Source organism: Haliotis asinina, chromosome 15 (assembly GCF_037392515.1).
Source record: "Haliotis asinina isolate JCU_RB_2024 chromosome 15, JCU_Hal_asi_v2, whole genome shotgun sequence".
Taxonomy (NCBI): Eukaryota; Metazoa; Mollusca; class Gastropoda; order Lepetellida; family Haliotidae; genus Haliotis; species Haliotis asinina.
The window spans coordinates 33,957,771-33,983,054 of NC_090294.1; the positions used below are offsets into that span (position 1 = coordinate 33,957,771).

General features: G+C 38.9%; 1 protein-coding gene across 1 annotated transcript in view; it reads left to right on the forward strand.

The window, feature by feature from the left end:
• Positions 1-25,284, forward strand: part of LOC137266456 (uncharacterized) — a 303,788-nt gene that overhangs the window by 262,913 nt on the left and 15,591 nt on the right. The window contains exons 162-178 of the mRNA XM_067801954.1: positions 1,299-1,571; positions 3,227-3,499; positions 5,155-5,427; positions 7,082-7,354; positions 9,010-9,282; positions 10,938-11,210; positions 12,866-13,138; positions 14,117-14,260; positions 14,546-14,784; positions 15,737-15,820; positions 16,607-16,990; positions 18,613-18,692; positions 20,086-20,149; positions 20,333-20,542; positions 21,951-22,053; positions 23,946-24,060; positions 24,790-24,932. Of these exons, the coding sequence (XP_067658055.1) occupies positions 1,299-1,571; positions 3,227-3,499; positions 5,155-5,427; positions 7,082-7,354; positions 9,010-9,282; positions 10,938-11,210; positions 12,866-13,138; positions 14,117-14,260; positions 14,546-14,784; positions 15,737-15,820; positions 16,607-16,990; positions 18,613-18,692; positions 20,086-20,149; positions 20,333-20,542; positions 21,951-22,053; positions 23,946-24,060; positions 24,790-24,932 (3,477 nt within the window). The remainder of the gene's footprint in view (positions 1-1,298; positions 1,572-3,226; positions 3,500-5,154; positions 5,428-7,081; positions 7,355-9,009; positions 9,283-10,937; positions 11,211-12,865; positions 13,139-14,116; positions 14,261-14,545; positions 14,785-15,736; positions 15,821-16,606; positions 16,991-18,612; positions 18,693-20,085; positions 20,150-20,332; positions 20,543-21,950; positions 22,054-23,945; positions 24,061-24,789; positions 24,933-25,284) is intronic.

The window sequence follows — 25,284 nt, forward strand, 5'->3', positions numbered from 1 at the left end:
CCCAGATTCATAGCATGTCATGTTACCCCTGGCCCTTAAAAGCTAAGAAGAATTCACATGTCTTTGCTGATGTCATGAAGACTCAGTTACTGTTATAACCTGTGAGGATCCAGGTTAAGATTGGTCTTCAATAACCCAAGCTTGTGAAAAGAAGCAACAAGTAGGATCAGATCATCAGGCTCAATAACTTGCTTGACACATTTTGCTGTTGATTTTCAAGTCTTTCGAAGTCCACACATCATACTTGATTATTTATAGACCATCACCGTACAGCTGGAATATTGCTGAATTTGGCTATTTACAAAGAAATATTGACTCTGCTGACCCATTTTAAACTTCATTATTTGGGAGTACATTCATGTTTCCTGGAGGTGGCTGTTTGAAAGCTGAAAGCAAACCATTCATGTCATGTGAACTATTTGTTCTGTGTTAAAGAGCAGTAAGTTTGGGTACTACATGTAGCTGGCCAAGTTTCAAATTTTGAGACTGCGCTAGACTCTATTTATGTTGCTGGATGTGTGTATTGCATCTCTGTGTGGTGTTGCTTTACATGTTATGTGTTTGTGTGCATATTTCATCATCCTGAATATCCTACTTTGCACTGATGGTAAATATTTCAGTTTAAATTCTTTCATTGGGAATGGGAAGAGGTTGGCTTAAAATGGTATCCATGTTTGTATAGAAAGTCACAATGAATAGGTGCCTCAGTTACACGATTGATGTCTGACCATATTTGATGCAACTAAAGTGCCATGGATTTGCTTTTGCATTCAAAGTAACCATATTTGTTGGTGCATGAACAGGGACAAATTGGTTACTAAGTGCACTGACCTAATGAGACATGAGAGGTTTAGTAGCCTATGTTTGGAACTCCACCTGTCCATGGTTTGAGTGAGAGCAGGACTGTTGCCCTAAAAACATTCAGGAGCCAGACCATCCAAGAGTTATCACTCTTCTACCCATTTCTAATATCATCGTTGCTTATTGTTACTTGATTGTGACTCATGCACTTAACACAGAACCAAAGGAAAATGATTCACAAGTAAAGCGGAAATCATCAGTATGGATGGACTGATGTGTTGCTTGATGTTGACAACAAATGAATATCATTTACAAAGCACTGTAACTTCCTAAATGCCTCACCCACCTGTAACTGAAATATATGCACCTTAAGTTACTAAATAACGATTTTGCTCCTTGTAGCTCATTACACACTCTATATATCCTAACACAGCACAGATACTAGATATGTTTCCATACAGTCATATTGTGAAGTTCCTTCCTCTACCATAACTCAGATCTGAAGCTGTCATCCAGTCATAGCTCACAGAGCTCACAGCTGTCTTTGAGTGTGACCCCATCCAGCACTCCAACAAATCCCTCTTCGGACATTACAAGTTCATCCAGCGTAGCAGCAATGAGCACCCAGACACCAACCTCTTCCAGCACTGACACATCAAACACTCAGATAGTAACTTCTTCCACTAATACGAGGGATAGCTCTGATGTTTCAACAACACCCAGCACACAAGTATCAACAATAATTTCAGCCAGTCCTACTAGCACAGCAGGTATGTCAGATGGTAATACTTTGTAGCTTCCTACAGCTTGTTTACCAGTGACAGAGTTTTGAGTCTAGCACATAAACTCTTGGAGTAATAATGTTGATATAAAGTAGGTTAAATGTTAAAATTTCCCAATCAAGAACTTCTAGATCCAAATTGTTAGAAAGATGCAGTTAGTTTTAGCGAAATGGCTTTCTGTGCTGTAAGTTGTAAACTGGAAACAAGAATATGTGTGGCTGTAAATGTATGCCCAGAATAAAGTTGTGATGTGGTTGTGGCAGATTTCTGTGGATTAGATGTAAGTAAATATTTCAACCTCCTTGTTCCCATAGTGAGATAAGTTTCACTCCTATGATAAGCTGACCCAGATTCATAGCATGTCATGTTACCCCTGGCCCTTAAAAGCTAAGAAGAATTCACATGTCTTTGCTGATGTCATGAAGACTCAGTTACTGTTCTAACCTGTGAGGATCCAGGTTAAGATTGGTCTTCAATAACCCAAGCTTGTGAAAAGAAGCAACAAGTAGGATCAGATCATCAGGCTCAATAACTTGCTTGACACATTTTGCTGTTGATTTTCAAGTCTTTCGAAGTCCACACTTCATACTTGATTATTTATAGACCATCACCGTACAGCTGGAATATTGCTGAATTTGGCTATTTACAAAGAAATATTGACTCTGCTGACCCATTTTAAACTTCATTATTTGAGAGTACATTCATGTTTCCTGGAGGTGACTGTTTGAAAGCTGAAAACAAACCATTCATGTCATGTGAACTATTTGCTTTGTGTTAAAGAGCAGTAAGTTTGGGTACTACATGTAGCTGGCCAAGTTTCAAATTTTGAGACTGCGCTAGACTCTATTTATGTTGCTGGATGTGTGTATTGCATCTCTGTGTGGTGTTGCTTTACATGTTATGTGTTTGTGTGCATATTTCATCATCCTGAATATCCTACTTTGCACTGATGGTAAATATTTCAGTTTAAATTCTTTCATTGGGAATGGGAAGAGGTTGGCTTAAAATGGTATCCATGTTTGTATAGAAAGTCACAATGAATAGGTGCCTCAGTTACACGATTGGTGTCTGACCATATTTGATGCAACTAAAGTGCCATGGAATTGCTTTTGCATTCAAAGTAACCATATTTGTTGGTGCATGAACAGGGACAAATTGGTTACTAAGTGCACTGACCTAATGAGACATGAGAGGTTTAGTAGCCTATGTTTGAAACTCCACCTGTCCATGGTTTGAGTGAGAGCAGGACTGTTGCCCTAAAAACATTCAGGAGCCAGACCATCCAAGAGTTGTCACTCTTCTACCCATTTCTAATATCATCGTTGCTTATTGTTACTTGATTGTGACTCATGCACTTAACACAGAACCAAAGGAAAATGATTCACAAGTAAAGCGGAAATCATCAGTATGGATGGACTGATGTGTTGCTTGATGTTGACAACAAATGAATATCATTTACAAAGCACTGTAACTTCCTAAATGCCTCACCCACCTGTAACTGAAATATATGCACCTTAAGTTACTAAATAACGATTTTGCTCCTTGTAGCTCATTACACACTCTATATATCCTAACACAGCACAGATACTAGATATGTTTCCATACAGTCATATTGTGAAGTTCCTTCCTCTACCATAACTCAGATCTGAAGCTGTCATCCAGTCATAGCTCACAGAGCTCACAGCTGTCTTTGAGTGTGACCCCATCCAGCACTCCAACAAATCCCTCTTTGGACATTACAAGTTCATCCAGCATAGCAGCAATGAGCACCCAGACACCAACCTCTTCCAGCACTGACACATCAACCACTCAGATAGTAACTTCTTCCACTAATACGAGGGATAGCTCTGATGTTTCAACAACACCCAGCACACAAGTATCAACAATAATTTCAGCCAGTCCTACTAGCACAGCAGGTATGTCAGATGGTAATACTTTGTAGCTTCCTACAGCTTGTTTACCAGTGACAGAGTTTTGAGTCTAGCACATAAACTCTTGGAGTAATAATGTTGATATAAAGTAGGTTAAATGTTAAAATTTCCCAATCAAGAACTTCTAGATCCAAATTATTAGAAAGATGCAGTTAGTTTTAGCGAAATGGCTTTCTGTGCTGTAAGTTGTAAACTGGAAACAAGAATATGTGTGGCTGTAAATGTATGCCCCGAATAAAGTTGTGATGTGGTTGTGGCAGATTTCTGTGGATTAGATGTAAGTAAATATTTCAACCTCCTTGTTCCCATAGTGAGATAAGTTTCACTCCTATGATAAGCTGACCCAGATTCATAGAATGTCATGTTACCCCTGGCCCTTAAAAGCTAAGAAGAATTCACATGTCTTTGCTGATGTCATGAAGACTCAGTTACTGTTCTAACCTGTGAGGATCCAGGTTAAGATTGGTCTTCAATAACCCAAGCTTGTGAAAAGAAGCAACAAGTAGGATCAGATCATCAGGCTCAATAACTTGCTTGACACATTTTGCTGTTGATTTTCAAGTCTTTCGAAGTCCACACTTCATACTTGATTATTTATAGACCATCACCGTACAGCTGGAATATTGCTGAGTGTGGCTATTTACAAAGAAATATTGACTCTGCTGACCCATTTTAAACTTCATTATTTGAGAGTACATTCATGTTTCCTGGAGGTGACTGTTTGAAAGCTGAAAACAAACCATTCATGTCATGTGAACTATTTGCTTTGTGTTAAAGAGCAGTAAGTTTGGGTACTACATGTAGCTGGCCAAGTTTCAAATTTTGAGACTGCGCTAGACTCTATTTATGTTGCTGGATGTGTGTATTGCATCTCTGTGTGGTGTTGCTTTACATGTTATGTGTTTGTGTGCATATTTCATCATCCTGAATATCCTACTTTGCACTGATGGTAAATATTTCAGTTTAAATTCTTTCATTGGGAATGGGAAGAGGTAGGCTTAAAATGGTATCCATGTTTGTAAAGAAAGTCACAATGAATAGGTGCCTCAGTTGCACGATTGATGTCTGACCATATTTGATGCAACTAAAGTGCCATGGAATTGCTTTTGCATTCAAAGTAACCATATTTGTTGGTGCATGAACAGGGACAAATTGGTTACTAAGTGCACTGACCTAATGAGACATGAGAGGTTTAGTAGCCTATGTTTGAAACTCCACCTGTCCATGGTTTGAGTGAGAGCAGGACTGTTGCCCTAAAAACATTCAGGAGCCAGACCATCCAAGAGTTATCACTCTTCTACCCATTTCTAATATCATCGTTGCTTATTGTTACTTGATTGTGACTCATGCACTTAACACAGAACCAAAGGAAAATGATTCACAAGTAAAGCGGAAATCATCAGTATGGATGGACTGATGTGTTGCTTGATGTTGACAACAAATGAATATCATTTACAAAGCACTGTAACTTCCTAAATGCCTCACCCACCTGTAACTGAAATATATGCACCTTAAGTTACTAAATAACGATTTTGCTCCTTGTAGCTCATTACACACTCTATATATCCTAACACAGCACAGATACTAGATATGTTTCCATACAGTCATATTGTGAAGTTCCTTCCTCTACCATAACTCAGATCTGAAGCTGTCATCCAGTCATAGCTCACAGAGCTCACAGCTGTCTTTGAGTGTGACCCCATCCAGCACTCCAACAAATCCCTCTTCGGACATTACAAGTTCATCCAGCATAGCAGCAATGAGCACCCAGACACCAACCTCTTCCAGCACTGACACATCAAACACTCAGATAGTAACTTCTTCCACTAATACGAGGGATAGCTCTGATGTTTCAACAACACCCAGCACACAAGTATCAACAATAATTTCAGCCAGTCCTACTAGCACAGCAGGTATGTCAGATGGTAATACTTTGTAGCTTCCTACAGCTTGTTTACCAGTGACAGAGTTTTGAGTCTAGCACATAACTCTTGGAGTAATAATGTTGATATAAAGTAGGTTAAATGTTAAAATTTCCCAATCAAGAACTTCTAGATCCAAATTATTAGAAAGATGCAGTTAGTTTTAGCAAAATGGCTTTCTATGCTGTAAGTTGTAAACTGGAAACAAGAATATGTGTGGCTGTAAATGTATGCCCCGAATAAAGTTGTGATGTGGTTGTGGCAGATTTCTGTGGATTAGATGTAAGTAAATATTTCAACCTCCTTGTTCCCATAGTGAGATAAGTTTCACTCCTATGATAAGCTGACCCAGATTCATAGCATGTCATGTTACCCCTGGCCCTTAAAAGCTAAGAAGAATTCACATGTCTTTGCTGATGTCATGAAGACTCAGTTACTGTTCTAACCTGTGAGGATCCAGGTTAAGATAGGTCTTCAACAACCCGAGCTTGTGAAAAGAAGCAACAAGTAAGATCAGATCATCAGGCTCAATAACTTGCTTGACACATTTTACTGTTGATTTTCAAGTCTTTCGAAGTCCACACATCATACTTGATTATTTATAGACCATCACCGTACAGCTGGAATATTGCTGAGTGTGGCTATTTACAAAGAAATATTGACTCTGCTGACCCATTTTAAACTTCATTATTTGGGAGTACATTCATGTTTCCTGGAGGTGGCTGTTTGAAAGCTGAAAGCAAACCATTCATGTCATGTGAACTATTTGTTCTGTGTTAAAGAGCAGTAAGTTTGGGTACTACATGTAGCTGGCCAAGTTTCAAATTTTGAGACTGCGCTAGACTCTATTTATGTTGCTGGATGTGTGTATTGCATCTCTGTGTGGTGTTGCTTTACATGTTATGTGTTTGTGTGCATATTTCATCATCCTGAATATCCTACTTTGCACTGATGGTAAATATTTCAGTTTAAATTCTTTCATTGGGAATGGGAAGAGGTTGGCTTAAAATGGTATCCATGTTTGTATAGAAAGTCACAATGAATAGGTGCCTCAGTTGCACGATTGATGTCTGACCATATTTGATGCAACTAAAGTGCCATGGATTTGCTTTTGCATTCAAAGTAACCATATTTGTTGGTGCATGAACAGGGACAAATTGGTTACTAAGTGCACTGACCTAATGAGACATGAGAGGTTTAGTAGCCTATGTTTGAAACTCCACCTGTCCATGGTTTGAGTGAGAGCAGGACTGTTGCCCTAAAAACATTCAGGAGCCAGACCATCCAAGAGTTATCACTCTTCTACCCATTTCTAATATCATCGTTGCTTATTGTTACTTGATTGTGACTCATGCACTTAACACAGAACCAAAGGAAAATGATTCACAAGTAAAGCGGAAATCATCAGTATGGATGGACTGATGTGTTGCTTGATGTTGACAACAAATGAATATCATTTACAAAGCACTGTAACTTCCTAAATGCCTCACCCACCTGTAACTGAAATATATGCACCTTAAGTTACTAAATAACGATTTTGCTCCTTGTAGCTCATTACACACTCTATATATCCTAACACAGCACAGATACTAGATATGTTTCCATACAGTCATATTGTGAAGTTCCTTCCTCTACCATAACTCAGATCTGAAGCTGTCATCCAGTCATAGCTCACAGAGCTCACAGCTGTCTTTGAGTGTGACCCCATCCAGCACTCCAACAAATCCCTCTTTGGACATTACAAGTTCATCCAGCGTAGCAGCAATGAGCACCCAGACACCAACCTCTTCCAGCACTGACACATCAAACACTCAGATAGCAACTTCTTCCACTAATACGAGGGATAGCTCTGATGTTTCAACAACACCCAGCACACAAGTATCAACAATAATTTCAGCCAGTCCTACTAGCACAGCAGGTATGTCAGATGGTAATACTTTGTAGCTTCCTACAGCTTGTTTACCAGTGACAGAGTTTTGAGTCTAGCACATAAACTCTTGGAGTAATAATGTTGATATAAAGTAGGTTAAATGTTAAAATTTCCCAATCAAGAACTTCTAGATCCAAATTATTAGAAAGATGCAGTTAGTTTTAGCGAAATGGCTTTCTGTGCTGTAAGTTGTAAACTGGAAACAAGAATATGTGTGGCTGTAAATGTATGCCCCGAATAAAGTTGTGATGTGGTTGTGGCAGATTTCTGTGGATTAGATGTAAGTAAATATTTCAACCTCCTTGTTCCCATAGTGAGATAAGTTTCACTCCTATGATAAGCTGACCCAGATTCATAGAATGTCATGTTTCCCCTGGCCCTTAAAAGCTAAGAAGAATTCACATGTCTTTGCTGATGTCATGAAGACTCAGTTACTGTTCTAACCTGTGAGGATCCAGGTTAAGATTGGTCTTCAACAACCCAAGCTTGTGAAAAGAAGCAACAAGTAGGATCAGATCATCAGGCTCAATAACTTGCTTGACACATTTTGCTGTTGATTTTCAAGTCTTTCGAAGTCCACACTTCATACTTGATTATTTATAGACCATCACCGGACAGCTGGAATATTGCTGAGTGTGGCTATTTACAAAGAAATATTGACTCTGCTGACCCATTTTAAACTTCATTATTTGAGAGTACATTCATGTTTCCTGGAGGTGACTGTTTGAAAGCTGAAAACAAACCATTCATGTCATGTGAACTATTTGCTTTGTGTTAAAGAGCAGTAAGTTTGGGTACTACATGTAGCTGGCCAAGTTTCAAATTTTGAGACTGCGCTAGACTCTATTTATGTTGCTGGATGTGTGTATTGCATCTCTGTGTGGTGTTGCTTTACATGTTATGTGTTTGTGTGCATATTTCATCATCCTGAATATCCTACTTTGCACTGATGGTAAATATTTCAGTTTAAATTCTTTCATTGGGAATGGGAAGAGGTTGGCTTAAAATGGTATCCATGTTTGTATAGAAAGTCACAATGAATAGGTGCCTCAGTTACACGATTGATGTCTGACCATATTTGATGCAACTAAAGTGCCATGGAATTGCTTTTGCATTGAAAGTAACCATATTTGTTGGTGCATGAACAGGGACAAATTGGTTACTAAGTGCACTGACCTAATGAGACATGAGAGGTTTAGTAGCCTATGTTTGAAACTCCACCTGTCCATGGTTTGAGTGAGAGCAGGACTGTTGCCCTAAAAACATTCAGGAGCCAGACCATCCAAGAGTTATCACTCTTCTACCCATTTCTAATATCATCGTTGCTTATTGTTACTTGATTGTGACTCATGCACTTAACACAGAACCAAAGGAAAATGATTCACAAGTAAAGCGGAAATCATCAGTATGGATGGACTGATGTGTTGCTTGATGTTGACAACAAATGAATATCATTTACAAAGCACTGTAACTTCCTAAATGCCTCACCCACCTGTAACTGAAATATATGCACCTTAAGTTACTAAATAACGATTTTGCTCCTTGTAGCTCATTACACACTCTATATATCCTAACACAGCACAGATACTAGATATGTTTCCATACAGTCATATTGTGAAGTTCCTTCCTCTACCATAACTCAGATCTGAAGCTGTCATCCAGTCATAGCTCACAGAGCTCACAGCTGTCTTTGAGTGTGACCCCATCCAGCACTCCAACAAATCCCTCTTCGGACATTACAAGTTCATCCAGCATAGCAGCAATGAGCACCCAGACACCAACCTCTTCCAGCACTGACACATCAAACACTCAGATAGTAACTTCTTCCACTAATACGAGGGATAGCTCTGATGTTTCAACAACACCCAGCACACAAGTATCAACAATAATTTCAGCCAGTCCTACTAGCACAGCAGGTATGTCAGATGGTAATACTTTGTAGCTTCCTACAGCTTGTTTACCAGTGACAGAGTTTTGAGTCTAGCACATAAACTCTTGGAGTAATAATGTTGATATAAAGTAGGTTAAATGTTAAAATTTCCCAATCAAGAACTTCTAGATCCAAATTATTAGAAAGATGCAGTGAGTTTTAGCAAAATGGCTTTCTATGCTGTAAGTTGTAAACTGGAAACAAGAATATGTGTGGCTGTAAATGTATGCCCAGAATAAAGTTGTGATGTGGTTGTGGCAGATTTCTGTGGATTAGATGTAAGTAAATATTTCAACCTCCTTGTTCCCATAGTGAGATAAGTTTCACTCCTATGATAAGCTGACCCATATTCATAGCATGTCATGTTACCCCTGGCCCTTAAAAGCTAAGAAGAATTCACATGTCTTTGCTGATGTCATGAAGACTCAGTTACTGTTCTAACCTGTGAGGATCCAGGTTAAGATTGGTCTTCAATAACCCAAGCTTGTGAAAAGAAGCAACAAGTAGGATCAGATCATCAGGCTCAATAACTTGCTTGACACATTTTGCTGTTGATTTTCAAGTCTTTCGAAGTCCACACATCATACTTGATTATTTATAGACCATCACCGTACAGCTGGAATATTGCTGAGTGTGGCTATTTACAAAGAAATATTGACTCTGCTGACCCATTTTAAACTTCATTATTTGAGAGTACATTCATGTTTCCTGGAGGTGACTGTTTGAAAGCTGAAAACAAACCATTCATGTCATGTGAACTATTTGCTTTGTGTTAAAGAGCAGTAAGTTTGGGTACTACATGTAGCTGGCCAAGTTTCAAATTTTGAGACTGCGCTAGACTCTATTTATGTTGCTGGATGTGTGTATTGCATCTCTGTGTGGTGTTGCTTTACATGTTATGTGTTTGTGTGCATATTTCATCATCCAGAATATCCTACTTTGCACTGATGGTAAATATTTCAGTTTAAATTCTTTCATTGGGAATGGGAAGAGGTTGGCTTAAAATGGTATCCATGTTTGTATAGAAAGTCACAATGAATAGGTGCCTCAGTTACACGATTGGTGTCTGACCATATTTGATGCAACTAAAGTGCCATGGAATTGCTTTTGCATTGAAAGTAACCATATTTGTTGGTGCATGAACAGGGACAAATTGGTTACTAAGTGCACTGACCTAATGAGACATGAGAGGTTTAGTAGCCTATGTTTGAAACTCCACCTGTCCATGGTTTGAGTGAGAGCAGGACTGTTGCCCTAAAAACATTCAGGAGCCAGACCATCCAAGAGTTATCACTCTTCTACCCATTTCTAATATCATCGTTGCTTATTGTTACTTGATTGTGACTCATGCACTTAACACAGAACCAAAGGAAAATGATTCACAAGTAAAGCGGAAATCATCAGTATGGATGGACTGATGTGTTGCTTGATGTTGACAACAAATGAATATCATTTACAAAGCACTGTAACTTCCTAAATGCCTCACCCACCTGTAACTGAAATATATGCACCTTAAGTTACTAAATAACGATTTTGCTCCTTGTAGCTCATTACACACTCTATATATCCTAACACAGCACAGATACTAGATATGTTTCCATACAGTCATATTGTGAAGTTCCTTCCTCTACCATAACTCAGATCTGAAGCTGTCATCCAGTCATAGCTCACAGAGCTCACAGCTGTCTTTGAGTGTGACCCCATCCAGCACTCCAACAAATCCCTCTTCGGACATTACAAGTTCATCCAGCATAGCAGCAATGAGCACCCAGACACCAACCTCTTCCAGCACTGACACATCAAACACTCAGATAGTAACTTCTTCCACTAATACGAGGGATAGCTCTGATGTTTCAACAACACCCAGCACACAAGTATCAACAATAATTTCAGCCAGTCCTACTAGCACAGCAGGTATGTCAGATGGTAATACTTTGTAGCTTCCTACAGCTTGTTTACCAGTGACAGAGTTTTGAGTCTAGCACATAAACTCTTGGAGTAATAATGTTGATATAAAGTAGGTTAAATGTTAAAATTTCCCAATCAAGAACTTCTAGATCCAAATTGTTAGAAAGATGCAGTTAGTTTTAGCGAAATGGCTTTCTATGCTGTAAGTTGTAAACTGGAAACAAGAATATGTGTGGCTGTAAATGTATGCCCCGAATAAAGTTGTGATGTGGTTGTGGCAGATTTCTGTGGATTAGATGTAAGTAAATATTTCAACCTCCTTGTTCCCATAGTGAGATAAGTTTCACTCCTATGATAAGCTGACCCATATTCATAGCATGTCATGTTACCCCTGGCCCTTAAAAGCTAAGAAGAATTCACATGTCTTTGCTGATGTCATGAAGACTCAGTTACTGTTCTAACCTGTGAGGATCCAGGTTAAGATTGGTCTTCAATAACCCAAGCTTGTGAAAAGAAGCAACAAGTAGGATCAGATCATCAGGCTCAATAACTTGCTTGACACATTTTGCTGTTGATTTTCAAGTCTTTCGAAGTCCACACATCATACTTGATTATTTATAGACCATCACCGTACAGCTGGAATATTGCTGAGTGTGGCTATTTACAAAGAAATATTGACTCTGCTGACCCATTTTAAACTTCATTATTTGAGAGTACATTCATGTTTCCTGGAGGTGACTGTTTGAAAGCTGAAAACAAACCATTCATGTCATGTGAACTATTTGCTTTGTGTTAAAGAGCAGTAAGTTTGGGTACTACATGTAGCTGGCCAAGTTTCAAATTTTGAGACTGCGCTAGACTCTATTTATGTTGCTGGATGTGTGTATTGCATCTCTGTGTGGTGTTGCTTTACATGTTATGTGTTTGTGTGCATATTTCATCATCCAGAATATCCTACTTTGCACTGATGGTAAATATTTCAGTTTAAATTCTTTCATTGGGAATGGGAAGAGGTTGGCTTAAAATGGTATCCATGTTTGTATAGAAAGTCACAATGAATAGGTGCCTCAGTTACACGATTGGTGTCTGACCATATTTGATGCAACTAAAGTGCCATGGAATTGCTTTTGCATTGAAAGTAACCATATTTGTTGGTGCATGAACAGGGACAAATTGGTTACTAAGTGCACTGACCTAATGAGACATGAGAGGTTTAGTAGCCTATGTTTGAAACTCCACCTGTCCATGGTTTGAGTGAGAGCAGGACTGTTGCCCTAAAAACATTCAGGAGCCAGACCATCCAAGAGTTATCACTCTTCTACCCATTTCTAATATCATCGTTGCTTATTGTTACTTGATTGTGACTCATGCACTTAACACAGAACCAAAGGAAAATGATTCACAAGTAAAGCGGAAATCATCAGTATGGATGGACTGATGTGTTGCTTGATGTTGACAACAAATGAATATCATTTACAAAGCACTGTAACTTCCTAAATGCCTCACCCACCTGTAACTGAAATATATGCACCTTAAGTTACTAAATAACGATTTTGCTCCTTGTAGCTCATTACACACTCTATATATCCTAACACAGCACAGATACTAGATATGTTTCCATACAGTCATATTGTGAAGTTCCTTCCACTACCATAACTCAGATCTGAAGCTGTCATCCAGTCATAGCTCACAGAGCTCACAGCTGTCTTTGAGTGTGACCCCATCCAGCACTCCAACAAATCCCTCTTCGGACATTACAAGTTCATCCAGCATAGCAGCAATGAGCACCCAGACACCAACCTCTTCCAGCACTGACACATCAAACACTCAGATAGTAACTTCTTCCACTAATACGAGGGATAGCTCTGATGTTTCAACAACACCCAGCACACAAGTATCAACAATAATTTCAGCCAGTCCTACTAGCACAGCAGGTATGTCAGATGGTAATACTTTGTAGCTTCCTACAGCTTGTTTACCAGTGACAGAGTTTTGAGTCTAGCACATAAACTCTTGGAGTAATAATGTTGATATAAAGTAGGTTAAATGTTAAAATTTCCCAATCAAGAACTTCTAGATCCAAATTATTAGAAAGATGCAGTGAGTTTTAGCGAAATGGCTTTGTATACTGTTAGCTGTATTTTAGCTGGAAACAAATATGTTTGGATTTTTCTGTATGACTAAAAACGGATGTGGTTTTGCAGGTTTCTAAAGTTTAAAATGCAACGAATTATTCCAACCTCATTGTTGTTGATCACTGAATTGTGTGGTTCATTTTCGATTAGATCAAGACTGTTGCCTATAGCTGGAATATTGCTAAGTGAGGTATTAAGCATCAAAGATTGAGTGATTCTACTGACCCATTGTAAAATTCATTATTTGGGAGTACATTAATGTGTACTGAAGGCGACTGTTCGAAAGATGAGAAGAAACTGTTCATGTCTATGTTAAGGAGCCCTAAGTTTGCTGACAAGGTATCAATGTAAATAGTGACTGTTGGGTACTACATGTAGCTGGCCAAGTTTCAGATTCTTAGACTCTATTTATGTTGCTGGATGTGTGTATTGCATCTCTGTGTGGTGTTGCTTTACATGTTATGTGTTTGTGTGCATATTTCATCATCCTGAATATCGTACGTTGCATTTGATGGTAAACATTTCAGTTTAAATTCCTTCATTGGGAATGGGAAGAAGCTGACTTTATATTAAAATGGTTTCCATGTTTATAAGGAAAGTCACCATCAGTAGGTGCATCAGTTGTGAGTGATGTCTGACTAGAGGTGATGCAACTAAAGTGCCAGAATTTGATGTCTTTTATTGGGAATATGAAGCAGATAATTAAATTGGCTGCAGTGTGTACAGAGAGTCACAAAATAGACATTTGTAATTAATGAATTGATGATATCTCTCTAGAGGTGGACACCCATTTCTCAAGTCTAGCTGACTCGTCTATACTTCCAAGCCAGACATCTGCTACAGCTACAATTTCTCCCAGTGTTTTGCCACTGCAGTCAACATCCTCAGTCATGACATCAACAGCCGTTCCATCATGCACAGGTAAGAGGTGGAAACACAGTAGTAAATTACTGAAGATTGTCTTGACACATAAGAGTGTATGCACAAAATGTTTCACTTGGATTCTCTTTGTTTTCACTGTTAATACATATTTCACACAGTACACCTTCTAATGAAAAATGCTACATTTTTAAAAGAGTGAATGAACTTCCTGGGAGAATTCTTAAAGGAATGCTACTCTCATTCTCATTATTTTATAATATGTGGCCTTTCATGCAAGGTAATGATGACCTAGTTCATGCATAGAGTCAATGACCTTCTTTCCAGGTCTTGCCAGTAACCTGCAAATGACCCAACGTCCAACTTTGACATACAGTTCTTCCTTGACCAAAGTGACCTTTTCCTGTCGAGTACAAAAGGTTGCTAACACAGGGGTCACATATACAGTGAAATGGGTGGTAGGAAGCACAACATTAAAGACTGATATACTTAATGACAGATTTGATGCACAATTGGATTCCTCATCTCTTAGCAATGAAGAGCGAAACAGCATTTTAGCTGAAGGGGTAAGTGACCTTTTCGTTTCAACGTATAATTTACGTCATCTCACAATATAATCTTCCTGTCATGGCAATACACAGCATCTGTAATGACTCCACTATGCCAACACCTAGGTTAACACACATCAACAGTGACCCCATTGTTTCAATCTGTACGTTAGTACACATCATTGGTGACTCCACTTTGTCAACATGTAGGTTAATACACATCATTGGTGACTCCACTTTGTCAACATGTAGGTTAATACACATCATTGGTGACTCCACTTTGTCAACATTTAGGTTAATACACATCATTGGTGACTCCACTATGTTACCCAGTAGTTTAATACACATCATTGGTGACTCCACTATGTTACCTAGTCGTTTAGTACACATCACTGGTGACTTCACTATGTTACCCAGTCGTTTAATATTTATCACTGGTGACTTCACTATGTTACCCAGTAGTTTAATACACATCACTGGTGACTTCACTATGTTACCCAGTCGTTTAATACACATCACTGGTGACTTCACTATGTTACCCAGTAGTTTAATACACATCACTGGTGACTTCACTATGTTACCCAGTAGTTTAATACATCACTGGTGACTTCACTATGTTACCCAGTAGTTTAATACACATCACTGGTGACTTCACTGTGTCACAATAATGAACTTTGTGTCACTGAATAGGCTTCCTTGTGTGTATTTTGTCAGTGACTTGTTTTTCATATAAGTACACAGCTATCAAATATAAATCCATTAATGATATCATCTGAAAATAGTATGAGACTTACTAAGCAATAACATTTACGTTTTCATAAGGCTATTCAGGACTTCTGTGAGCAGAAAGAAAACACATTGCGCTTATCGTACATATAGAAAACAATGGATTCAGGTGATGCCTCTGTGTGTCAGTGTTTTCTCGTTCATTTGTTGATATAGAGTTGTACAGAACTTTCGTTTGTTTCAGATTGGGTGCAATGCCACAGCATCAATCAGTAACTGTCACAGCTCAGAACTGACAAGTGAACAGTACTATCGTTTCCAATTCAAGGTGATTATTTATGGTTTACTTGAAGAGAGTTGGTGTTTCGTGCTTGTGTCACATTTCATTTTACACTCCCTATAGGTGCTTTATACCTTTTTGTCCTACTCAGTATATCAGTGCACAAGATCCCCTCCATGTTTTACTCAGTACAACAATGTAGAAGATCCCTTCCATGTTTTACTCAGTACAATAGTGTAGAAGATCCCCTCCATGTCCTGATAACTCCTGTACAATTTAGTATAACTGTGTAGGCAGCACCTTCCATGCTCTGTTTATTGCAGTGGTTCAGAAGATACAGACAATGTTCTGTTTAGTACAACTATAAAAATAGAAGATACCCTCAATGTTCTATTTAGTACAATGGTAGAGAAGATAGAATCAACGTTCTGTCTAATAAAACAGTGTAGACGACACCCAACATGTTCTGTTTAAGAAAACAGTGTAGAAGATACAAGCATGTTCAAGGTAGTATGACAGTGTAGGCAATTCTGTAAGTACACTGTCATGGAAGATATGTCTTATGGTCTGTCATTGTATGAGTATAGAGTTTACAAGAGGGGTGGGTAATATCCGGAATGTTCTCCCTGAGATCTCACTTTACTGATATAGTTGCTTTGCTAAAGCTTCAGTGTCATCATAAATGTCATGTGATAAAATATTTTGATAACTCTTTGCCTAGCACAATAAAACCTATGATCCACTGCTAAGTTGCCTGAACAACTGACATCTGTGCACTCACTGATGTAGTGTATTTAGTAGGTATGACCTTGTTCTGTCTGTCTGTCTGTCCAGGTCACCACACCTGGCTCTATGCAGCTGATTGAAGGATTGTCTGTTGACATCGGAGTTGAGATGGGCATGAGGCCTGATATGTACTGCCCCCTCATGTATGGTGAAGCATGCACTGTGTATGCTGAGGCAGCTGTTGTGGCAGTGAACAGTAGGAAGTGTGTTGGAACTCAGCGTACTATTGACCCGCTGGTTGTAAAGTCTGCTGGCTTTAGTGTACAGAATGCTGTTTGTGGTGCCAGGATGTCAGTCTCCACGGGAAGTATCAGTCTACATTCTGTCCTTGATCGCATAACCCATGCACAAGACACAAATGTAACTGTGAACATCTATCAGAGAGATCGAGTTGGGTCAAGAGACAACATTACGCTGATAAAGGCACTTGAGGTTTGTCATACATCAGTTTAGATTACTGACTACAAAAAGAAGTAAAGAATATCTTCTCAATCATGTTATATACTACCGGCAGAAAATAAGGGAACCAAGAAATTGAATGTAGATGACTTTGACTGTGACAGGGTCCGTTATCGTTGCGTATCTCCCAAACACAACATCCAATGACAATGGAATTTCGCATGATGCATGCCCAGCACGTGCTAAACGTGCATACAGAAGTTAACTCCTGTAAATGTACTGGAGAAGTCGCAATCACTAATGCAATAGAGATTGACACTTACTGACAGAAATGCCTCCGAGGCAGTATCTTGGTGAAGCAACAAAATGGAGAATTGTGGGGATGATAGAGGGTCGGACATCATTATGTGAAGTTGCCCGGCAGACGGGTAAATCAAAAAGTGTAATTTCACGCCTGTGGGATAAGTACCATCAAACGGGTGGGGTTGCAACGAGACCTGGGCGTGGTAGACCAAAATCAACGACACCACGACAGGATCGTCTCATTACATTAATTGCTCTACGCGATAGGTTTAAATTGGCCCCTGCCATCAATAGAGAATTCCGCACACTCACTGGAAGACGCATTTCAACCTCAACTGTTAAAAACCGACTCTATCAAGCTCGTCTGAAAGCAAGACGGCCTTTTAAGGGTGTCACCCTTTCAGCTCACCATAAGTGCCAAAGATTGGCATGGGTTAGGCAGCATCAGGGACGGGCTATGCGCCACTGGCGTTACACTATGTTCTCTGATGAGTCAAGGTTTTGCCTACGATTCACAGATGGCAGAGAACGTTGTTGGCGTCGGAGCGGGGAGCGATATGCCAGAGCAGCAATTGTTGACCATGATCGATATGGAGGTATAGTGTCATGGTGTGGGGTGGGATTACACATGACAGACGATCAGATTTGGTCATCATTAACAGAGCCATGACTGGTCAGCGATATGTTGACCAAATATTGCGTCCTGTTGTGGCTCCATTGGCTAGAGTTATCGGCTGAAATTTTGTATTCCAAGATGATAATGCCAGATCACATCGGGCCCGAATTTTCTCCGCTTATCTCCGACAAGAAGGTATCCAGACATTGGACTGGCCCTCTAAGTCCCCAGACCTGTCCCCAATTGAACATCTCTGGGACGTTCTTGGTCGAAGGGTGTACGCCAGGGCCAGCTTGGTGCAGCTCTCCAAGAGGAATGGCGGGCAATACCACGGGCAACCATCCGGAAATTGATTAACAGCATGCCATCAAGGTGCGGTGAATGTGTTGTCCAACATGGTGGACACACCAGATATTGAACTTGAGGCCTAAAATTGATTTAGTGGGTATTTAAAGCAGTTTCAAATTCGCTATTATTTCATTAGTTCCCTTATTTCTTGTCGGTAGTATATGTATTTCTGGAAAGTCTCAGGCTTATGACAATGAAACAGGACATAACCATTGTCCAGTGCATGTATGTAACATGTAATTTGTTTCATTTGAACTGATGATAAATGTCAGCTTTAAAGTCCCATTTGTCAACGAGTTATATAAAATCGTATGACATATAGCAAGCTATATTGCTATAGCAATAGTTATTTTGGTTTCAACTAATATATCTTCCTCCACTTTCACAGCTTACAATCATCGACAGGGATATGGGCAGTGCACTGTGTGGGGCAACAGCAGATCCTCACCTTACCACATTTGATCTCCTGTAAGTTGCTACTATCATCAGTACCAGTGGTCAGTGTGTGGTCAAACATACCGTTGTCCCTTCTGTTAATGAATATCTGTTGAACAATACCACAGTGACCCGTATATTAGATTAGGTCTTGACAGTCTGTGACACAGCATGTCATGGTTGGTTCCACATTGGACCTCATGTTCCCACATTGCACCTCATGTTCCCACATTGCACCTCATGTTCCTAGAAATGCAGGTGCCATGTTAGGAAAGAGTTTATGTTGATTATATACTTTTCAGTTTGCTAGAATGTATAAATCAATATGTATTAGACAATCGTATTTGTCAGTTATGTCACAAAGCTGTTTTGTTTGTCTCGAGTTGATGTTTATTTACAAGTATAGGAGGTGATTTTGACTTATCAATATACAAATGTTTCATCTAGAAACCTCAAGCCCTTGCTAGTGAGTGGAGTATGAATCTACACAGAAATAACATAACAGAACCAAAAAGTTGTCAGGCAAAAAATGGGAGGGTGATTAAAGCAGTAGTGGAGGTTACTCTTATATTAAGACAAGTGTTAAACAATCTGACATCAGTTAACATGGAGTGCATGCAACTTTCTGACCATGAAATGTGCAGAAGTTTTGGTTTCAGCCTGAAAAAGTCATATTTAAGAAAAACAGTTGAAACTGGTGTGGTTTGACTGGCATGGTTTGACCATGTTACTGTAAATAATGGATATCAAACTAGCTGGTTCACGTAGGTTCTCAAACACCTTTTATAGATTATTTATGATTATTAACCAGTTTTTTTCTTTGAAGCATTTTCACTTATGAGAGGGTGAAGGAATTCAGTGTTTTGTCCTTTTCTGATAACTGTCAGAGATAAGTGATACTTAACATATGTTTTATTTGGGGCTACACTTTCTTAGTAAGTACAAATTCTTGTACTTTTTTTAGTTGAGTCCCATCTGGGATTCGAACCCACGCATTTGACCACTTTCTAAATGGCATTGTGTAATTATAGCTTTCGGCTGTGGGAGCTGTGCCAGTCAACACTTATCAGAGGGGTACACAAAGCCTGCAGTCTAGACTACCAGTTGTATGACTTTCATTTTTTGTGGAAGTCACGGTGTCTGAGCAGGTTAGGTGTCTGACTTTGTGTTCTGGCAATTAGGTGCCTGGCTCTGAGAGTGTGGGTTTGAATTTTAGTCCATAGTGATCAGAGGTGACACTTATTTGAATAAAACAGTAATGATTTTCTTACACATTGTGGTTTTCATAGCAATGAGGCTTGTACTTGAAATGTAGCTTTAGAAGCAATAGGTATTTTTCAAATCTGACTTTCCTGGGCAGACACTAAGTTTTCATGTTTAGGTTTGTACAGCTTGTATGTGGTTTGAATGAGTTTTGTGTTTACAGGCACTATGACGTGATGCTTGAAGGAGAATTCATCATGTACAGACACACAGAGCTGCAGACAGAGGTAGGTAAACAACTTCACTCACAATACTTTCAAGTCAATAACTTAACTGTTTATAGCAAAGCTGCACCTATATGTATGTATGTTGTAACTGTGTATTACAGAAAATATATTTCCTCAAAGAAAACTGTTTCATGAATATTACACAGAGAACTGTTTCATGAGTATCATGATGTTTTGGGACAGGTGCGCATTTATCTGAAACGAGTTGGACTTGGCAGTGGTGTGTGTGGTACATCTGTCCGAAGTGGTAATGATGTCATACAGCTCAGTAAGTGTGACATAGTCCCAACAAACACTACAGAGAAACTGCCACTCAAAGTGGAGCAATATTTCAAGGGTGCACTGACACCAAAAACCAAGATCTACCTGGAGGAGGAAGGCAATACATATAGGGTAAGTACGTCATTCAGAGTTCAAAGGTCAATAACAGTGAAAGCTAAAACAGACCTCACAGTGCACTGTACAGAAACAGTCATAGACTAATGCTTAGTCTCTGAATACATATAATTTTTACAGTAACAAATAAACTTGTTTGAACTGAAAAGGAGCCCCACTGAGTTGGGAGATCCTGGACAAATCACATCTTGCTTCATTTTGGGCTTTAGCATTGCAGAGGTCGCTTTTGAAAAGAATGTAATTCAGGGAATGTGAGGCAGACTTATACAATCAGTATGCAAGGTGTGGGGTCATACAGACAGTACACAATATATGTTTATGGTCATACAGACAATACACTATGTGTGGTCATACAGACAGTACATTATGTATGGTCATACAGACAGTACAGTATGTATGGTCATACAGACAGCTCAGTATGTGTGATCATACAGACAGTTCACTATGTGTTATCATAAAGAAAGCTCAGTGAGTGTGGTCACTATGTGTGGTCATAAAGACAGTTCACTATGTGTGGTCATGCAGACAGTACAGCATGTGTGGCCAGACAGTACAGTATGTATGGTCGTACAGACGGCTCAGTATGTGTGGTCATACAGACAGTTCACTATGTGTGGTCATACAGACTATACACTATGTATGGTCATACAGACAACTCAGTACATGTGGTCATACAGACAGTTCACTATGTGTTATAAATACAGCTCAGTGAGTGTGGTCATACAGACAGCTCAGTATGTGTGGTCATACAGACAGTTCAGTATGTGTGGTCATACTGACAGCTCACTAGGTGTGATCATAGAGACATGTATGGTTATACAGACAGTTCACTATGTGTGATCATACAGACAGCATGTATGGTCATACAGACAGCTCAGTATGTGTGGTCATACAGACAGCTCAGTATGTGTGGTCATACAGACAGTTTAGTATGTGTGGTCATGCAGACAGTTCACCATGTGTGATCATAGAGACAGTATGTATGGTCATACAGACAGTTCACTATGTGTGATCATATAGACAGCATGTATGGTCATACAGACAGCTCACTCTGTGTGATCATACAGTTCACAATGTTTGATCATATGGAGAGTACAGCATGTATGATCATACAGGCACCTCAGTATATGTGGTTATTGAGACAGTTCACTGTGTGATCATACATACAGCTCACTATGTGTGGTCATACAGTTCACTATATGTGTGTGGTCATACTGACAGTACACTGTGTGGTCATACAGACAGCTCAGTATGTGTGGTTATAGAGTTCACTATATATGTGTGGTCATACAGACAGTACACTGGATGGTGGTCATACAGACAGTACACTGGATGGTCATACAGATAGCTCAGTATGTGTGATCATATGATGGTTCACTTATGAAGCAGTGTGTGTTGGTTTCAGATTCTGTTACCATGTGGCTCAAAGGTGACTGTTTCATCATTAGCAGACATATTCATGAGTGTGTGGGTAGAGCCTTCCGCTGCGGTCATTGGGCGTTCACAAGGTAAGTGTAAAACTTGTGTGCACAGTCTTTTTTTGTTACTAAGTATAGTGATTTCTTTATCTTTGCTCAGAATAGATGTGTACATCTTAGTGATTTGTTTTTATTTGCTCAGAATGGAAATTGAAGAATCTGACCCTACATGCACATTTCTTGTTATCAGAAAATGTTTTTCAAATGATTAAGGTAAACTAATTTTACTGTAAAATATTTTAATGACCAAGTACAAATTACATTTAATGAAGTTTATTGATTCTCCTGGGTGCTGCTACTGTGAATCAACACCCGAAACAATAATACATCGATTATGTGAATGCCCATATACCGTGAACATATGGAAGGAGGTCCAGTTGGCTGGACATATTATCTGGAAGGAACATCAACCTCTCTCATGACAATATTTTATTCTGTTGGAAAGGCAAAAACAATAATCCACCAAATGTGTTTTTATTGTGAAGCATACGATATCTTAAATATATAAAAGTTATTGTAAAACCACAAACTATATTGCCTTTACAAATGCAAGACAAACACACTTAAATACCTGTTGGTCTTCTTTCCATGCACTCTTTTCAGATATCACTACCCCTGATGTAATTTATGTATAAACTATCGTTCGTGTATGTGTGTGTGTGCGTGCGCGTGTGTTTGCGTGCGTGCATGTGTGCATACATGTGTGTCTGTATGCATAGACATGCATGTATATGTGTATGATGTATGTGCTGTATATGGAAATGCAACAATTCGATATTAGTAAGCCATGTACAGCATCCTCTACTATGTAACTTGTATGGAATGAACATGAGACATGACTACTGTATTGTATGGAATTTCAAACTAGAAAGTGAATATGTTTTGTGCTGGACGAGTGCTGTAAAATGTGTCTTCTTTCTCTTTCTGCAGCAATGCGACATGTACTTTCTCCTGAAGTATACTGTATGTTAGCTGTATACCTTAAATTGTATCTGACTATGATGTACAGCATACAGCTGGGAAATGAAAAACATGAACTAATTTTGAAATGCAGTATCATTAATATTACAAAATTGTTACTTGTTCAAAAAACCAATGGAGATTCATTTTGCAGATCTGTGAAACAGTTTCAGTTGGCATTTGTCAGTTAGTACTCTCTGTTTATTCTGAACAGATCTGTATGTTAATGCTTCCAGCAGTCTAAGTAAACTTCGTCTCAGTGTATTTCATTACACTCCACCACTGAGTCTAACAAAACCTAGTAGAATGTCACATCAGGTAACCTTTAAGCGACAAATGGCTGTCCAATCAAACGCGAGACGGTTAAATAGATTTAACCAATCAGACAACAGCTACTATCTAGAGGGACTTTCAAGATATTCATGTCACTGACACAGATTTCTCCAGAAACAAAAATCTGCATATAATAGAGTTATATATGGTTTGGGGTTTCTGTTTACATGGTTACCATTTGCAAATATTTCCGCAAGATAACATCCTTGAATATTGCCAAAAACACCATTTTCAGCAACTGTTTATTTTCCATTGCCATGGTTGTACGTTCGTCATGTGCATCACCCGGAAGCGATGGTACACTAAATATCATTCGTAATTGTTCGTGTATGAACCTTTTCAAGATAGAAGTTCAGAAGGTATGTGCGAATGTCCACTTTCGTGATTTGGTAAGCTGTGTTCTGATTGGTCAGTCACAAAGGTTACCTGATGCAACCACCCATAAGGTTTTGTGTGACTCAGTAGTCAAGTGTAACGAAAAGTACTGAGGCTAAGTTTACTTAGACTGATGCTTCCAGGAGATTTCTTTGTTGCCAGTTTCTAGTGTCTGGATCCAGCTGAACTCCTGTGATATCATACTACTTTGTAAATTTCAGATGCAAGCGCAATGCAATTATTCTCTGTTCTAGGTCTCTGTGGCATATATGATGGTGACAAAACGAATGACTTAACAGACAAGAATACAACTGTGTACAGCATAACAGGCCTCAATAATGAACCAATAGACTTCGCCAAGTCTTGGAGGTTAGATCATCATTCTACATTCCCTATGCATTCTCTCAGGCTCAAGTATTCACTTCAATCACAGTTATACTTAAAATGTAGTTTTACATGCATTATAGGTTCAGTTGACCAACCACTGACATATAGATTTGAAACAATTTTAATAACTATACTTTAACAATTTAACATTGTTCTTCTTTAAACCATCCCTCTCCATATGACACAGTGCTTGTGTGTATCTTTCAATTGTTGTCATGGTAGTAGATGAGACTGAGGTGATGAAATATGTTTGTAACAGGTCACCCTGACATAGGACAATATTACCAGACCATAAAGTTTCTGTATATTCTACCCTCTCAATCCTAAATATAACACTTGCAGGTTCACCTGTTTCTGTCATTAACTATATATTTAGTCAACAGAAGGAAATCAGTGTTTAAACAATCATTTGGTAGATCACTAAAACGTTTTGGTTGACATTATAAGGATACTTGTTTGAACAACCTGACTCCGAAATAACATTTGTGAAGGTGTACTTGATTTCAGCACACAACATACCAGATACTTGGATCATAAACATTTTTATCAGGAGAGACTTCCATAAGCAGTCAGTAATGCTGTGAAACTTTAATCTTTTTATAGTTAATACTTTCACAAACAAGAAATACAGGCAAAGGACACTGCAATGTATTCAGTTGTTTCATTGTTACTGGCTGTACACAAGAAAACGGAAGTTTTTGCCATTCACAGGGTGTCTGCAGGAGACAGCTACTATGATACTGGTTATGGAGGATCTGCAGACTTTACACCCAGTATTTACTGTTCTTGTTCACAGTCAGGAGAAAAGGTCTGTGGATATTCCCAGAACATTGATGAGTGTAGCATTTCAACAGGTGAGTAAATTGTTCATTCTCCTTATCTTGATTCATGTCTACTATAATTGTCTCTTGTTCTGTGTGAATGATAATGGAACACTTGAATCCCTTGTACTTCCCATAAAGCAGATTTCAAATTTGGAGGTATTTTTTCATATGTCATGGCTTAATTTCATCATTAAGATTAAACAGTTGAGGACCACTGACACAACTGGAGGGGGACAGTCTACTTACAGCAATACTGAGCAGAAAGGATATTGTGCGCTTCCACACAGCCATCTCTACAAACCAAACAGGAAGTTTACAGACAATAGGGCTGAGTGCTGATGAAGAAATCAAGGACTGCACAAGATTTCATGATGATCATTTG